The 18,579-nt window shown below is 44.2% G+C and overlaps 1 protein-coding gene across 1 annotated transcript; it reads right to left on the bottom strand.

Annotated features, from left to right (window-relative positions):
* Nucleotides 1-13,019: 13,019 nt before the first annotated feature.
* Nucleotides 13,020-16,632, bottom strand: LOC124682070 (protein CHUP1, chloroplastic-like). Its single transcript, XM_047216822.1, has 4 exons — nucleotides 16,242-16,632; nucleotides 16,105-16,163; nucleotides 15,354-16,016; nucleotides 13,020-14,098 (listed from the first exon to the last, which is right to left on the bottom strand). The coding sequence occupies exons 1-4, from the start codon at nucleotides 16,615-16,617 to the stop codon at nucleotides 13,193-13,195; spliced, it is 2,004 nt and encodes a 667-aa protein (XP_047072778.1). The 5' UTR covers nucleotides 16,618-16,632; the 3' UTR covers nucleotides 13,020-13,192.
* Nucleotides 16,633-18,579: the final 1,947 nt, after the last annotated feature.

Below are 18,579 nucleotides of genomic sequence, written 5' to 3' on the forward strand. Positions count from 1 at the left end.
TCAACCTTCCATTTTTTTATGTTCAGAGCAAATAAATGATTATTACCTTCAAAATGATGTTTGCCCCACTCAGACCACATTATTTATAAGAATTCAAAATATTTACAAGAATAATTTACCCGTCCTCTGTTTCCTAATATAAGACGTTTTTGCAGGCTTATTTAGCATTCCAAAACATCTTATATTAAGGAACGGAGGTTGGGGTTGCATTTATGATGTATACATATTCTCTCGATCACAAGTGATTGTTGTTAGCCATACATATATATCCTCATTAAGACATGTGAAACAGGACAGATAAGAAAATAAAGTCCACCTTTACGTGAAAAATATCAAAGCTGGATCCACTGGATTCATCTATCTCGCATTTGACTTTCACGGAAAATTATAGAGGACACTATCCATGATATTCTACCTATACAACCGTAAAATCAATGGATTGCCATCCTTTCAATAAAAAGTCCGAAGATATTGTATTATGTTTCGTGTAACAAGAGCAAAGGCTGCTGCTCATTGTTGGGTTCCGTGACTAGGAAGGAACACCGAAGCTTATACGTTTTAAAGGATCAGGTTTGTGTTTCCATGACCCCCGACTGCCGAAACTCATTTGAGATTAGAAGTTACCATTGTGTTCGAACCACTCTATATTATGTTGAAAACTTGATATAGCAGGCCCACAAAAGTTTACTAGGTGGAAGTTGTAGATTGACACATCAGAAAGCACCATGCAGAGTGTGCAAGGTCCTCCATTCTAATGGGAAATTTGACATTGCTAGAACCAACGATGTTCTGAATTTGAGTGTTCTAGAATACTTCAATAGTAAGTCTCCAAAGAATAAAATTGGTTAAATTAAAGGTACAGTTGAAAATTAGGTAAACCTGACAAAACAAAATATAAATGTGGGTCTATCTGGAATTATACTATCATATAGGAAATAATATTACTGTGTTAGCCTTCGGCTAAGATGAAAAAAAATGGTGCTACCTTCTCGATACAAATATGTTGACAACCAATAATGTGTAGTTCTACTTTTTCTTTTTGCAGTTTTGGTGTTCCATCTTCTCTATCAAAGCCATAGGGCTTGAACCCGTCGCTCCGCTCTAATATGGCAGCAGCTGGGAGTTGGTGACAGAGCAGGTTTGGACGGGGCTACCTTATCGGAGACCTGGGTGGTTTGGATTTCGAATGCCAAAATCCTGTTTTTTTGGTTTAACCCATTTGCCTTATTTATATGTACTTTAGCTCCCCAGTTATATTAGCTATTTAGCTTAGACACCATCAGAGTATTTGTTAAATATGGTCCAAGTGTTATTTGTTAAATGCTTCTACTGCGAGTTGTCTTCCTCAAACAATGCAGCAGATACATGTAATATTCGAAAAAGAGTAGAATGAAACATATTATTGTAATATGAGCTATTTACTATGGTGCTACCTTTTAATTCTATCCTTTGTGTTGTATGCCAGTGTATTGCAATTCATTACTTTCTAATCAACCTGGTGTGCAATCAATGTATTAATTAGTTATCTATTTACTGTCAGTGCCTTTGTGTTCTATTTCTTACTCAAAGGACACATGGCTTTAATTCTGGCTGTCTTTGTGCTGGGGCGCAACGGTGTGCTTTGCATCTATGCTTTGCAATTATACACTTCGTTTAATGCGGTGCTTTTAATTTGAGTTTGCTTTAGGATGTTTAGATGGCAATTAATTTGATGTCGAAGAAATTAGAAATAGTAGCCATCAATATTTTTATCATTGATTCTAGGATTAATAATTATTATTACTTTGATTCTCTCGCATTATACAATAAATTTTTATATATAACAGTTCTATTCCTTTCAAAAAAATATTCTATTTCTTCAAGACCTTAGAAGATAATGTGTTGATTATGCTACTAAATTCTACCGGATGGCCAATTATCTTAAACATTTTTATTACCCAAGCATGGCATCGGTCAACCTATCAAAAAGAGCAAAAACATGAATACATTTAAGCTTTGTATGAGTACTAAATTGAGGATAAAACTTATTTGGTTGAAATTCTAACCTGGTTTTGCCACATGCCTCCTGCCTCGTGTGACCATTTGATAGTAACTTGCGATGTAAATAGGAGTTTTCATGCAATAAATTCAACTTTGGATCACATGCTTGCGCCCCTTGAGTTTGTACATAATGTTGTACTACGATGTTATTGGACCTTAGCTAAAATCTGCAAAATGTTCATACAAATTTCACCACTTAGATTCTGGAATATATTTATAATGGTCACAATATATTTATAATAGTTACCATCAATTGATAGAGGTCTTAAATTGTTGTATAATAACCAAAATTTGACTCGAGAATGGTTGCGGTAGTTACTCGATGAGTGTGTCCAAGGGGTTGGAGGAGGAAGAGGAGGATGTAGGTGGGGCGGAAGGAGCTCGTTGCATCGGAGCAAAAGGGAGTAGCCAAAGGAGGATGGAAGGGCCATCGAGGACATTTCTCAAGCGCACACCGTCGGATGCTATTATAACTCATCCCGGATGGCCACCCAACCAAATGCCCTCCCTTTACCACTACGGTGGCAGCGATGGCGGGAAGAGCATAGCTTTAAAATAAGCCAAAACTTATGGTTTAAATTCTGATTTAATTCCATCGTTTGCGCGATAGCGCAACAGGTCATCTAGTAGACATAATAGCATCAATCTTATCACTCAAAGAGGAGGTTTCTTCAACAGAATTTACCTTCTTACCTTGTGGAGCTCTTTCCGTGTGCCATTCAGAGTAATTTGTCATCATATCATCAAGAATCTTTGTTGCCGCCCCCAAAGTAATGGACATAAAGGTACCTCCAGCAGACTGAATCCAATAGGTTCCGGGAAGAAAAATTCAATCCTGCATAAAAGGTTTGGATGATCATCCAAGTAGTCAGTCCATGGGTTGGGCAATTCTTTACCAAAGATTTCATTCTCTCCCATGCTTGAGCAACATGTTCATTATCTAATTGCTTAAAATTCATTATGCTACTTCTCAAAGATATAATTTTAGCGGGAGGATAATATCTACCAATAAAAGCATCCTTACATTTAGTCCATGAATCAATACTATTTCTAGGCGAGAGATAGCAACCAATCTTTAGCTCTTCCTCTTAAAGAGAAAGGAAACAATTTTAATTTTATAATGTCACCATCTACATCCTTATACTTTTGCATTTCACATAGTTCAACAAAATTATTAAGATGGGCAGCAACATCATCAGAACTAACACCAGAAAATTGCTCTCTCATAACAAGATTCAGTAAAGCAGGTTTAATTTCAAAGAATTCTTGCTGTAGTAGCAGGTGGAGCAATAGGTGTGCATAAGAAATCATTATTATTTGTGCTAGTGAAGTCACACAACTTAGTATTCTCAACAGTACCCATTTTAACAGTAGTAAATAAAGTAAACTAAATAAAGTAAATGCAAGTAACTAATTTTTTTGTGTTTTTGATATAGAGAACAAGACAGTAAATAAAGTAAAGCTAGCAACTAATTTTTTTGTGTTTTGATATAATGCAGCAAACAAGAAAGTAAATAAAATAAAGCAAGACAAAAACAAAGTAAAGAGATTGGAAGTGGAAGACTCCCTTGCAGCGTGTCTTGATCTCCCCGGCAACGGCGCCAGAAAAAGAGCTGTTGACGTGGGAGTTGAAAATCTTTGTGGTGTAACTTTTCTTCGTTCCCCGGCAACGGCGCCAGAAAAAGAGCTTGATGCATGCAGTCGACACGTCCGTTGGGAACCCCAAGAGGAAGGTGTGATGCGTACAGTAGCTAGTTTTCCCTCAGAAAGAAATCAAGGTTTATCGAACCAGGAGGAGCCAAGAAGCACATTGAAGGTTGATGGCGGAGGAGTGTAGTGCGGCGCAACACCAGGGATTCCGGCGCCAACGTGGAACCCGCACAACATAATCACGTAACTTTGCCCCAACGTAACGAGTGAGGTTGTCAATCTCACCGGCTTGTCTGTAAACAAAGGATTAGATGTATAGTGTGGATGATGATGGTTGTTTGCAAAGAACAGTAAAGAACAGTTGCAGCAGATTGTATTTCAGATGTAAAGAATAGGACCGGGGTCCACAGTTCACTAGCGGTGTCTCTCCCATAAGATAAACAGATGTTGGGTGAACAAATTACAGTTGGGCAATTGACAAATAAAGAAGGAATAACAATGCACATACATATATCATGATGAGTATCATGAGATTTAATCAGGGCATTACGACAAAGTACACAGACCGCTATCCAGCATGCATCTATGCCTAAAAAGTCCACCTTCAGGTTATCATCCGAACCCCCTCCAGTATTAAGTTGTAAACAATAGACAATTGCATTAAGTATGGTGCGTAATGTAATCAACACAAATATCCTTAGACAAAGCATCGATGTTTTATCCCTAGTGGCAACAACACATCCACAACCTTAGAACTTTCTGTCACTCGTCCCAGCATTTAATGGAGGCATGAACCCACTATCGAGCATAAATACTCCCTCTTGGAGTCACAAGTATCAACTTGGCCAGAGCCTCTACTAGCAACGGAGAGCATGCAAGAACATAAATAACATATATGATAGATTGATAATCAACTTGACATAGTATTCAATATTCATTGCTTTACACGCTTGGGTCTTTGTACCTACTACAATGAACATGTGGTGGCTCTCTTGTGGAACTAGTCTCTCCAAGAGGCCACGGTCTCAGACTAATAGAAAATGCTTCCTTGTGTAGAGATCGTGTTTTGTAGGAATTGTGTTGAAGAAAATGAACCATGATGAAGTTTGTCAAACAAGTTCAATGCAAGTTCTACACCATGATCCTCGCAAAAAGGAGCAACAATGGAATGGAGTTCAAGCTCAATATAATGGATGTCTTCATTGGCAAAGAAGGAACCGTCATATACTCCTAGCCATATTCTTACCCTAACATCATGGGGTTGCCGGAAGTGGGAGACAAACCTTAGTTGAAGACACTCAAACATGATGATGGAGTATGAGTTTATTGTGTGGTTTGTGGTATTGTGTGATGAGACTCATTTGATGAAAATGATAGTTCTTTGGAGGGGGCGAAGTGCTTCTTGTGAGAAAGGAGATGCAATTCCCCCGGTTACCGTAGGAAAGATGGGTGTTGGCACTCGCCAGCCTCAAAAGCTACCTTCTACGAGTGCCGGGGAAGGATGAAGTTCTACCTATGTGGATCCATCTACACCACAAGGCCAAGCTTCTTCCGTTGAACAACCAAGTGAAAGATCACCTCTTCCACAACCTCAAGTTCGGCATCAACAACAATGGGAGTCATGGCGAAGACCTCAACCTTTTTGAAGATCAAAGGACCTCTCAAGAATCTATTCCTATGGTCTATTCTCGCCGGTGTGCAAAAGTTCAAGACCCTTTCATATCTCAAGCAAAGTACATCAAGACATACTCAAGGGCAAGATATGTAAGGGGTCAACGGTATGGAAACCCCAAAGTACCTCAAGTGTCAACACTCCTTGATGAGACCGACAAGGAAATGATCTCATGCTCTACCGGTCAATGATAAGGTTTGCTTCTCTCCTTTTGTGCGTTTCATCCGGACATTGCATCGAGAGTGGACATTCATACCACTTTCGTGCTACATGTCTAGATGGAAAGCATGCATGAACATAGGGGGAGTGCGGTTTAAACTTATTGAGCTATCCCTCCCCCCGTAATGCATAAAGAAACCCAAAACATTCTCTATTTGTCATCTAAGTGACTAATGAGATTCATGTTGAGTTGTGGCCATGAGTTCTAGATATATCTACGCGACCTCACACGGTGGCTTCGGCCATCAACCTCCTCTTTGAGGAGTTTTTCTTTTTGTTTCTTCTTGTTTTCTTTGTTTTTTCTTTCTCTTTTCCCTTGTTTCTTGTTTTTCTTTTCTCCGTGTTCTTTGTGGGAGATTCACCCAAGCTTGGCTTTTCATGCCTTGATTCTTGCAAGCTTGGTTGGGTAGTACCTTAACAATTCCGTCATCTAATCCTAAGCCAATATCTACCTCTTGAGCCAATTCAGTCTAAAAGCACAAGTCTACACCAAAATCTGAGTGTCTTTGAGCTTTGGAGGCCGGTACTACCGGATCTCAGGCCGGTACTACCGCTTAGGGGTAGTAATCTGACGACAGTCAGAAGTTTGCCCAGAGCGTTACTACCGCCCGAGGTACCGGGCAAGTACCGGTAAGTGGTACTACCGCTCCTACGAGCGGTACTACCGCTTGCGTTTTTGACTTAAGGTACCGGGTGGGTCGGTTCTTCCCCAAAATCACCACACACCCCCACCCACCACAAGTCAAAGGCGCCCCCAAGCTCAAGACCTCGAGGAGACCGGCCCCGATCTCCTCCTCCAGCCGCCCCCGGCCAAATCTCCTCCGTGGAGAAGCTTCCCCATCCTCTTCTCCGCCATGTTCTCCGGTATGATCCCTAATCGCTCTCTCTCTAGGGTGTGTTGAACTCCCTAGATGCATAGGCTAGGGTTTGATGGGGATTTATGGTGGAGAAACATTCTTGGAAGCTCTACATGTACGGGGATACTAGCTAGCAACAATGTGTGACACTATGAACTACTTTGACATGTCCTCAATCTCAATCTAGATGTGCTGAGCTTGAGCAGTAGTACCGCTCGTTCACAGGCGGTACTACCGGTCCAAGCGGTACTACCGGGTCAGGTTGCGGTACTACCGCTTTGACTAGTTTCACCAATGTTGCTTGCTAGTGTCCTCCTTGATCTTTAATTTCATGGCTTGTGCACTTATCCCCTATTCCCTCCCAAACCTTTGCTGTTCACAGGATCATCCAGGCCCCGTGGTGGCGGCAAGGTCAAGCCGCCCACTCGTCGTCATCGAGAGGAGGAAGAGAAAGAAGAGATTTTGCCAACAAGGACCACCAAGCGTCAAAAGGATGCAGCAGCGGCAGCTAGCAAGAGGACCGCCTCGGGTCCTCAAAAGTCAATGACCGATCTCAAGAAAGCCCAATTCTTGCAAATACGAGGGGCCAATCCGTATTTGTTGCCAAGGAATGCTCGTCAATGCCCCAATCCTTTCTTCTATCATGCCAACCAGGAGAGGATCTACAATGAGGTCTATGGGGCTAAGGAATTCAATTGCTGCCCCCAATACTCCATCAGCATGGACAAGCTCAACTCCAACCTCGAGTACTTTGGGGAGGCTCTTGAGATATGTGAACAACAAGGGCTTAATCCTTTGATGACCTTCTCCCACAACTACTCCAAGGAAGTGATATGCCAATTCTATGCCACCGTTGTGTTTCTTGAGGACGAAGGTGGCTTCCGCACTTTAAAGTGGATGACTAGGGAGCATGTGATGGAGGCCACGTGGGAGGATTTTGCTAGGGGCATTGGATATGAGCTTCTCGACTATGACACCAACATCTTCCGGATTCACCTTCAGCCCAAGCTAATGGCCAAGGAGAAGATGGCCAACCTCTACATCCTCGGAAGGATGTTGTGTGGTCAAGTTCCGAGGACTCCATCCCCGAACCACCTCATGGCAAGGGCCATGTTCAAGATGATGACGAAGATGAAGAGGAGGAGGATGACGAGGAGGAGGACGATGATGATGACGTGTGATCCCCTTGGGACGTTAGTATGCTTCTTCTCCCTTTTTGGTGTTTCGATGCCAAAGGGGGAGAAGTTGATCTATTAGGACTGGTATTTGCATGGGGATGCCAAGGGCTTGGTGCTTCATTTTGGTTTTTCGGCCTTGGCATCATATCTTATCCCTAGTTATTTGGAACTCTATTCATATGTGTGCTTGCTACTCTATTTGTGGGTCTCCCGATCCCCCGGTTTGTATTAAGACTTAATCGTTGGTAGCCTATATTGGTCTTCACTATTTATCTCTTGATTGGCTACATCAATTCTATGGAGGCACTTATTGTGAGTTTGGGTTTGTCTCAAGCCAAAGGTATGAAAAATTCACCCAAAGCTTCTTATATGATCTTGTGTTGCCTCCATAGTGTGCATATGCTATATGTTCTTGTCATATATCCTTCTTAGCATATGTGCATGGTCTGTAAAATCTAGGGGGAGTTTTCCCTCTAGGATGTGTGCATTTGTATACAAATGCATATTCTAAATATGCAAACATCTAGGGGGAGCTCCGTCTACTTTTGCAAATCAAGAACCTTATCATAATATCTTATGCTTTATTGCAAATTCTTGTGTTGTCATCAAACACCAAAAAGGGGGAGATTGTAAGAGCAAGATCCATATCCCGTGTTATGTGTGTTTGATGACAACACTTGAATGAATTTAACCGTGCACAAAGATTGTCTTTGATAGTTTTGCAAGTGTACGGTGCCCTCGCTGAACACATTATGATCGGAAGACTGAAGCGTAGCTCTTAGATTTTCTAGTTTTGTGTGTGTCGCGAGGTAACAAGGTAGGAGAGGAAAAGAGGAAAAAAACAGTTTCAGCCAAAGCAGTACTACCGGTACTAGGAGCGGTAGTGCCGCTACCCTACTGGTACCGCTTGGAAGTACCGCTCTGGAGGTTTCTCACACAAATGTCTCACAGAAAAAGTTACGGTACCTTTACGGTACCTTGAGCGGTAGTACCGCTTGAGAGCGGTAGTACCGCCTAAGGTACCACTTAAGTACCGTAACTTATGTTACGGCAGTACCGCTTCGGTACCGCTTGGGATCCAGTAATGTTTGGAGGCCATTGCGGTACCTCGGGCGGTACCGCGAGCGGTAGTACCGCTATGTGTCCACGTGGACAAGTTCTGTGAGGATTTCGAATCCAGAGCGGTAGTACCGCTTACCAAAGCGGTAGTACCGCTTAGGCAGAAACTGCACATAACGGTTGGATTTGAGGAGACCTATATAAAGGCCTCTTCTTCCCCAGCTCGTTTTTAGCTCTTCTCTCTCTCTCCTCCATTGTTGCTGAGGTCAAACTGAGTGGATCTCCCTACCTACCCAATCAATCTTGTTAATACTTTGAGGAGTGCTGGAGGAGATCCCGATCTATCGTTCTACCGAGAGAATTTTCACCAATTCGTGGTAGTCCTTAGTGGATCTTGGTGGTAGGGTTCCTATGGTGGGATCTTGGAAGAAGTGCACCTATGGAGGCTAGCTTGGTGTTGTGCTATCCCCATAGGTTGTTGGGAGCCTCCTAGTGTTGTGGAGCTCGCCCCAACCTTGTGAAGGAATCACCACCTTGACCGGTGCCATAGTGGAGAAGGGGGAGCACCTTCGTGGAGCTCTCTCGAGGAAGAAGGTGAGGCCTTCCTTCGTGGTGTGGCCGCCTAGCCTCTTGTGTGAGGCTAGCACCTCCTCAACGCAGACGTACTCCCTTTTGTGGGAGGAACTGCGGGAAACAAACGTCGCCTCGTCTCCGCGTCCTCCGGTTGTCCCGCTCCTTACTCTTACTATCTTGTTTGGTTCCTTTACTTGTTGCACTTGTCTAGGATCATACTAGGATCACCTTGAGCATCAAGGCTATCACCTTTACTTCCGTTGCACTAAAAATTAAAAAAGGCTAAAACTTGGCGTAGCGTCCATTCACCCCCCTCTTGTTCGCTACGATCCATTCATCGCGCCATCCAAAAAAAAGAACCATCGCCGCCGTGCTGGACCGGTCCCTAGTGTCCCCTTTTTCTTCTCTGGTGGCGGTGGACGGTTCCTTCTCAGAGGCAATGGGTTATTAGGTGAGTGATTTCGAAACCCTGCACAACTCCTTTCCACTACTTATCGTGGGCGCTTTTCGGAGGGGATTTGATCGTAGTCGCCTAACCTAGATTGCGGGTGGATAAACAAGGGCAACGAGATGGACCCACCAGAGTCTACTGATAATAGGTAAATGCATTGTTGTTTCCTTGAATTTGAATCTGATTTGGTCTTCATTTAATTCCGCCACCTCACTGTCAAATTCAAAGCAGAGTCGATGTTGTGGGGAGCCACTTCCAGTTCACTATCAAATTCTTTCCATCTAAGGTGAAGCTAGATGATGGTAGCATGCGGTACATCAAGAGAGATAAAATTGTAAGTTGGGAGGTTGAATTTGCATAGATTTATCCACAAGAGCTGCATACAATGGAACAAAAGGCCGTGAAGAATGTGGTGTAGAAGCTTGGAGAGAGTACTCTTGGGGGGTCCAGAGCAAGAACTAGCATTGTTAAGGTGTGAATATTGGAATGCGAGTATGTGAGAATTGAGAACAGAGAGGAGATGGTTGATGAAATTGGCAAACAAAAAGGTTGGACAAGCAAAGAGGTTATTTTTATGTAGAGATCGTTGATCTGAATTCACATTTGAAGGTTGGATATGTCCCCTCAAAGTTGGTTTCACAGATGGAAAATGATCATTGGACTTCACGGAAGGTAGAGAATGGAGAGGAGATGGCATAGGGGAAGGCCTCTCAATCAACATCTCCATCATACCCAATATCAGCACCATCTCCATCTCCAAGATCCACCTCGTTCCTCTCATAGTTTGTTGTTGATTGAATTCTAGATATTGTTTAAGTGTTATTTGCATGATTGTGATTGGCAGCTTGTCTTTACTTGGTGGTGAAGTCATATTTTTCAGATTGTGTTGTAATCCATATGCCACTGATCCATATCGTTTCACCGTTGTGGGTAGTAACCCATGTTCCTGAGAGCATAGGATAAATTGACTATGATTTCTATATAGTATGCAATGAGTATTTTGTCAAGTTCTAATCTTTTATGTGGTTCTGTGATGGTGTATGCGAACGTCGGGTGTATATCACATTATTACTTCACCTATATGGGCTCATTTGGATATCACAACTATTGTTACACTCCTAAAAGGCTAAAGTATGCAATATATATGATGTTGTTGTTGTTTTCTCCACTTACTGACAAAATGGCATTTTTTTTTCAGGAGAAAACATGTAGTTTAGCCCCTTGTTGTTGAAGACGGCTAGAAAACATAAAAGGCAATACTTGATGGATTTAGCAAAAATATAAGTTTGCAGGTCATGTTTTGTGGCGATCAAATAGTGCAAAATGAGCCAGTTCTGAATGTTGCAATGGAAACAAAAGATGATGTGGAAGTTGAAGTGGAATCATTTCTAGTTCTTGATGTTGTGCTTCCAAAAGAGCCAGTTGTGCCGCAAAATGAAATTGTTTTGGATGTTGTGCAAACTTAAGCTATTCCAGCTAGAAAAGAGACAATTTTGGATCTTGTGCAAACTGAAGCTATACAAGCATTTGAGGTGCAAAGCTAATCTAGCTCTAGGCCATTCTATGGGGAGTCCGAATGATAGTGAAGCAAACAGAACCAAGAGCTTGGCTCTTCTTCTTGGTGCAGAATTAAAAACAAGCAGCCGTAAGATGAAGAAGAAGAAATCGAGTGGTAATAAGTAGAAGTTAACTAAACTTGTGTGATGGAATTTGATTCATGAAAACTTGTGTGAAGAAGTTATTTGTACTTTGATTCGTGAAAATTTGATTGTGGTGTAATAATGCTATTTGTACTTTGATGCCATATTTGAGCCAAAATTCAAAATTCAATCAATAATGTTGTTTGTACTTTTCTCTATTTGTATTGTCCTTTCAATCAATAATCTTGAGCCACTGACACCCATGGACAGATTGAGAAGGGCATCAACACATAAGCGGAGAGCCTCTGGATCAGTAGGAGTGTGTAAACCTGGCCAGTATTTCACAAACACGACATTGTAGCAAATTAGATCAACATGAGATTTAGTTACAATCCTTTCAAAACAAGCTTTGTTGTGAAATTTACGGAGAACCAATAGCACTCTCCACCATGTTGCATACAAATTTGGCTGCTGAGCAACAGCCAGAAATTTCCAGTCCATTTGTGTTTCAACATGTTCTCCTTAGTGGAAAGACCAAAGCCAGATCTTGATTTTTGGAGGGAGTTTACTTTTCACTGATGTTTAAAGGATCTATCCAATCCATTAGTGCACAAATGCTGGTACATATTGGCCACACTTTATTTTTCATTTTTTGCCCACTTCGAGAACGGCGTGTCCTCCACATCAGTGAGAGTGATATGATTGAGTATGCCAACGAGCCTATCCATTTTCTCATGCAAACCAACTATTAGCCATCTCCTGAAAGAAAATCTCCATCCAAGATTGTATGCTGCAACTACAAAACTATTTGTTCATTGCAGATATTGAAGAGCTCCAAGAATTTCTACTTCAAAAGACAATGTCCACTCTAGGCATCTTTCCAGAAACTGGTTTTCATGCCATTGGCAACAAGCATTTTTCTACCACACAAATACAAATCTCTAACATGAATTGTAACAGAGAAGAGATGAAAATCCCCAACCCTGTGAAATCTTCCAGGCCTAGCCTAGCTTTACCTTTTGGTTTGTAAATCCATTTCCACTTAACATAGTGGTATTTTCTCTTGTTGGCACTACTAGCCCACAAAAGGGATATGATTTGTTTGTCAATTTTTTCAATTGTTGACTTGTTCAACAGTCTCACAGACATTTGGTATGCAACAACATTGGACAAGCAAGAATCAATTTTTGTCACTCTACCACCAATGAAAAAACAATTGTGCTATAATCTCTTTGTAAAAACCATTTTCTGAATCTCTGTTGCCATCAGGATTTTTCATTTTCATAGATTTGCATCAGCTTCTTCTCTATCTAGGATTTCCTAAGCAATAGTTCATTGGTGAGACAACTAAGTTCTTCTGTGGCTTCTAATCAGCGAGCTCCTAGGTAAAGTCTTTCTTTTTTCATTTTTCAAATTGTCCTGTAAGATTTGTACCCAACATTTCAGGTCATTATTCACTCTTCTCAATCCGCATAACTTCCAGACTGTATTTTTTTTTCCTCAGACAGGTTGCACCCATTTTTTTTATACTCTCATAAGGAAGTCTTTTTTCCTTGAGCCACTTTTTTCTCAAATCTGAACTCTTACTTTTTTTCTCCCACTCTTTCATGCATAGTGTTCAAAATACTGTGATCTGAAACATCTCTTGAGAGTTTATGAACGGGACAATGTCTCGACCCAAGCGCACAACCTTAACATGTACTAGTATATATACATAAGAACATGAAGGAAGTTGGTATCTCGACTTTTCTTTTGGAAATGGGGAGTTACACCGGACTTAATCAGTTATAATTGTGTACAAAAGCATGCAGCTAGCATGACCTCTCGTCCACCACCAACAAATTCATGGGTGATCAGGAGCTTGTCAACTCCTCCGAGTACCTTCTCATCTTCTCCGGCGCGTAGAACCCGTCCTGCCGGACACCGGCTGGGCGGTCCGGCCGTAGAGCGTGGTACCTGCTCCCCTCCCGCCCGAACGACGCACCGACATCGCTCTTCGACCTCAGCAGCTGAGCCTCGGCCGGCAGCCCCGCCACGGCCGGCTCCGCCGCCGTCTCCCCGCCGCGCGCATGGGCGCGGGAGTCCCGGGTCGTCACGCTGCTCAGCGGGGTTCGCTCGCACGACGACAGTGGCGTGCTCTCGTAGGAGCTATCTCCGCCGAACGCGTCGTGGCTGGAGGACAGCCACCGCAGGGCCTTCTCGACATGCTCGTCGTTGGGCACCTTGATGCTCTTGCGGTCATGGCCGTGGCCTTGGCCCTTTTTGCTGCTCGCCAGCAGCTTCTTGATGTTCTTCAGAAACTTGAGCTTACCATGCCCGGCCCGTTTCTCCGGCGCGGAGGCGGCAGTGGTCGCCGACACGCCCGGACTCCTCCCTGGCTCGTCGTGACCTCCGCGCCGCTGGCGATCTTCGCCGTCGCCGTATAGCGACTCGTTGAGCGGCGATAAGAGCGAGGGGTCGAGGCCGAGGTTGCCGTACCGTAGCATGAGCTCCTTGGCCTTCTCGCTGGAGCGGTAGCTCATGCTCTTGCTCAGCTCCATGGCCGACGACATGCCGGCGCCGGCGCCGTCCTGATCTTGTTGGGCGGAAGAGGACTGGTGGTCATTGCCACGGAGGTCGTGGCGGAGGCATGCGTTGACCCACTTGAGGTAGACAAGCTCCTCGACGTGCGCGCAGTGGTCGCTGTGCAGCTGCTCGATCTGCCTCGTCAACCTCTCGTTCGTCTCCCTTAGGTAGCTAGCCTCATCACCATTGTCCTCCTGAGAAAGAAACAGAGGGGCCGGATTAGCTTTAGAATTCCTGCTACTCCAACAAGATTAATTATAGCATGTTTAGGCAAATAAAGAAGAAAATTTTGCGAACGCTGAAGTTTGAGTAGCACATCGCAAAGCTTTTCTAGACAACAAAATGTATAGGGAGGAAATGTTCTCAAAAGAAAGTGGACACCTTATGCCGTTATGCGCATGCTTCATTTTTCAGTTTTCAGAGGGGCCGGGAGAAAGTGACAGATACTATGGTAAAGTTTACCAACAAATGTGAATTCTCCACCTTTTCCGTGGGCAATTCGCCGATTGGCTGCTATACCTCCAGAACTGTTTTTATTTTTTGAACAGGGGCGGTCCCCAAGGAAATGAAGCAACTTACTACTATAACTTTCAAAATATAAGACGTTTTGGTAGGCTAAAACAGAATACATTTTATGTTTTGGAACGGAGTTAGCATTTCACATGGTTTGCAAAGGTATTTTGAGTAAAGACTGAGAAACTTGTGCACAAACATGTTCGCAAGTTTCATAATATTGAGTTTCAGCGCACCAAATACTCCGTACGTAAGGTATATATAAAATGTTGTAGTTTGGGACATCATGTCAAAGCTGACATAAACTAATTCTCATCTTATGGTTCATTGCACCACGCAAGCATACGCAGATCAAATAACAAATCAATAATTTAAAAGGTTCCCAACATGACCTTTAGCATGAGAATAACTAATCAGAGATGCTGAAGGCTTTGCCTAAGAAAAAGGAGGGATGGGGAAGGCTAATTTGTTGGAGCAACCCAAGTCAAATTAAAGCTGTGACAGCGGCATATAACAATTCAGAAATTTCAGCCGCCAGTTTATCCCAAACCACTGGAGACGCCAAAGGTCATTTTACCAACAAAACTGCAAACCGGCAAGAGAAAGCAAGCTCTCTTAGCACCTTTCTTATCTAATATAGATCGAGTTGTCCAAGTAGGCATAAAACAATTTTCTAATGCGATATATTTTAATGTATTTGACACTTCTAAGACGACTGAAAAAATGTTGATTTTTATGCCGACCTAGTTGCACATTTTGGTACCTACAGTTGGCTGTAGAGGTGAACAGTTGCAGATAATTTAAAAAAATGTGTAACTGTTTTTGTTGTTGTTGGATACATAACTCTGAACAACAAAAATGACATGTAACAGTGCTAAAATGCAAGCAAAATGGTGGAGATAGTGCATTGGAATGTAGAACTAAGAACACGATTACCTCGTGAACCAAACTGACAGAGGTGGCAAGCTGCTCTGCATCCTGCAGCCTTAGAGCAAGCTCCCTGTTCTCCTCCTGCAGCACGGCGTTCGCCTTCCGGAGAGATGCCGCCTCCGCCGCCAGCGCCTTCTCCCTCTCCTCGTCGTTCTTTTCGAGCTCCTTCACCCTCTCCCGGAGCGCTGCCGCCTCGCGCTGGGCCTCCTCCCGCTCGACCTGTACCCTCTCCTTGAGCGACCGCACCTTCTCCTTGGCGCGGCCCAGCTGTGCCCGGACGGCATCCAGCTCCGACGTCTGCGCCTCGAGCCTCTCGTTCTCCTCACACAGCGACAAGACCTTGAGCTCCAGATGTCGCGCCTCCACGGCGGCGACGCCGAGGCGGTTCTCGAGCTCCCGAACGGTAGCCTCCTGCTCCCTGAGGTCGTCCAGTTCCATGAGCTGGAGCTCCAGCCTCTGCTCCCGCTCCACGAGAGACAGCCAGAGCTCCTTGAACTGGTCGACCTCCTCACGCTCTTTCTCCGATTGTTTCTTCTCCGATTCGCCGTCAGAGCTTGCTGATCCTGCTGCCACGTGGGGTGGCATAGTCTGAACTCTTGCCACAAGAATCGGCTCGTCGTCCCCGGCGCCGATCGACGCGCCGTGAATCACGTTTTCCGGATATTCATCCTTGGGTGCCAAGGACAGGAAATTAGACATAGCACGATCGCATCAAGATTCAAGAAATGAGAGTTGCAGGCCTAGGATCACAACTTACATTGGATGCTAGAATTCGAAGTCCATCGCCCGGCGCAGGCAGAGCACGAGGTCTAGTTGCTACAGACAAATTGATGGAAATCAAGTCGTGTGTAAGACTAACAAGAGCTCTAAAGCATGAAAAGACAAGCTGCTTACCGGAATTTGGCTTATCTACAGCAGAAGCAGCCAGACGTCGCCGGCGATGACGGCGAGGCTGCTGATCGGACACGAAGCGCGCGGCCAAGTAAACAGCAACGGCGGCGGCGACCACCGCGGATTCATGAGGCGGTCTGCCCTGGCTGCTGTTCTCGGTCCAGCCAAGGAGGCGGCTGATGAGCGCGGAAGCAGGGAGGCCGACCAGAGCACGATCAAAGGCCGCCCGCATGGGATCAAACCGGAGAGAGAATCCGAGGCCAGCTCCTCCATTCGCCATCTCCCGTGTGACTTCAAGCATCCTCTGCTCGCCAATTCGCCATGCCCAGGGCCAGGGGGCACCGAAGCAGCGACCTTGGGGGGAAGGAGGAGGCCCCATGGGGTATATATGTCAAAGAAGACCCATTTTGGTCAAAACAAAAAAGAATGGTTGAGGAATCGGTGCGGGGAGATAAAATTTAAGATTTGATTCCTTGTTGCTTGGATGTGGAAGGTGGCTAAAGAGAAGAAAGCATCAAAGTGGCCCAGGCGAAGGTGCAAAAGCAGAGGCCAGTGTCCGTTGAGTCTTGATCTCTTCTTCTACATTGAGATGATGCGTGCGCGATGTGGAATTATCAAAGAGTACACTACCTCGTGCGCACGCCGATGAAATGGGGGTTGAATTGGTGCTTGGAATTGGTTTGCTGCGTGATGCGGAATTATCAAAGTTTTCGTGAATTAGTTGTTTCTAGAAAAGCGTGTCGTGTATTTTCAGTCGTCTGGGAATAAGACGAATAGTGTATATATAGGTGTTGAAGATATTAGTGCGTCATGGTGTTATCCAGCGGTGGCAAAACCATGTTCTACATACCATGGATGGTGGACCGTTGGCAGCAGAACCATGAGCGTACTTTGACGTATAGCATGAATGGCGATTTTCATTTGCCGGCACTGCTAAGCTTGTTTGACATTACGTGGTGACTCGATAATTATGAGTGATATCATTGACGTGATCACCGAGCTATCATTTGCCTTTCTAGAACGTGAAAAGAACCATGATCGATGTTCTCCATCAGCAATCATATCATGTGTTGCACAAGTAGCAGAAGTTTTGCCAAAAAAGACCACTTGCCCCACTGAATTGCTAGAAAGGATCACCTGTAAACGGAATTGCCAAAAAAGACCACCCTATACGTGGCGGCAGGACCCCCAGGCGACACGTGGTGACATGCCGCCGTGTGCCATGGCGGCAGGACCTGCCGTCGGCATGGGTGGTGGCACGTTACGCCAGCGCGACGCCGTTAGCCGACCGGCGCGGGAAACAGCACGGTGGTGGGACATGCAACCACACCGTGTGGAGGCATGCTGACGTGGCGGCGCACCTTGCGTGGCCGGCGCGGGAAACGACGCGGTGGTGGGCCATGCCGCCACACCGTGTGGAGGCATGTTGATCTGGCGGAGCACCTCGCGAGGCCGGTGTGCCGGCGTGCCGCCACACTGAAGGTGGTCCTTTTTATCAATTATTTTCAGAGGTGGTTCTGGCAATTCAGTGGGGCAAGTGGTCCTTTTTGGCAAAACTTCCAAGTAGCGCAAGCGTGCCAAGCGAACAACCGAAGGATTAATGTTATTCTCTAATTCTCAATTGAATAGAAACTAACTTACTTATCGTTTAGACGATATCATCTATATCAACTGAAACTCATATTGCAACTTATAACTTGGCACGAATCACAAAATAAATTTAATCGCACATGCCACTTTTCAGTTGCAACCAGCTCATTTGCAATTGAAGAAAATCTCGATTGCAATATATCCTATCACTCATATGTACACGAATCTCAAAGCAATTTCCACAATGTAGAACTTAGTTGAGCACTAAGCTAATCACAAGTTCAAATTATTTCACCCTCACTTAAAATTGGCATAACTTTTCCACTTTTTTGTTTTGACCAGGTGATCTCTAAGTTGTATGGACAACGGCGGGACTTGTGTCGTCCGAGTAACCTTTGAACAGTTACAATAGCTGCACAAACATGTGCCTAAAAACAAAACAAAAATCCCTAACATCTACGACACTGATAAGTGAGCCATATCGCATCACGCAAAACATTCAGCCAAGACAAATAGTTGGTTCGACTTTACTTGTACACACCGATGATCTAGAGTAAAGTACATGTCGTGTAACTGAACTTGTCACTGGTGTTCGATCATGTCATCGTACATATGAAATATGCGATTACTTGCGCACATGGGTGATGTATTGGATTGCTCGCAATGTCCTCATCATCTCCCCTCTCCCCTTCAAAAGGCGTCGACCTCGACGCTCCAAGGTCTTCTCCATCATACGGTGTCAAATCAACAA

Source organism: Lolium rigidum, unplaced genomic scaffold, assembly GCF_022539505.1.
Source record: "Lolium rigidum isolate FL_2022 unplaced genomic scaffold, APGP_CSIRO_Lrig_0.1 contig_6714_1, whole genome shotgun sequence".
NCBI classification, from domain to species: domain Eukaryota; kingdom Viridiplantae; phylum Streptophyta; class Magnoliopsida; order Poales; family Poaceae; genus Lolium; species Lolium rigidum.

Excerpts from the sequence above, each read along its gene's own strand:
- LOC124682070 (XM_047216822.1), bottom strand. The coding sequence starts at position 16,617 with ATGGGGCCTCCTCCTTCCCCCCAAGGTCGCTGCTTCGGTGCCCCCTGG. Across the intron at positions 16,017-16,104 it reads TTCGAATTCTAGCATCCAAT|GATGAATATCCGGAAAACGT; the intron begins GTAAGTTGTGAT and ends TTGGCACCCAAG. Across the intron at positions 14,099-15,353 it reads CTGTCAGTTTGGTTCACGAG|GAGGACAATGGTGATGAGGC; the intron begins GTAATCGTGTTC and ends TTTCTTTCTCAG.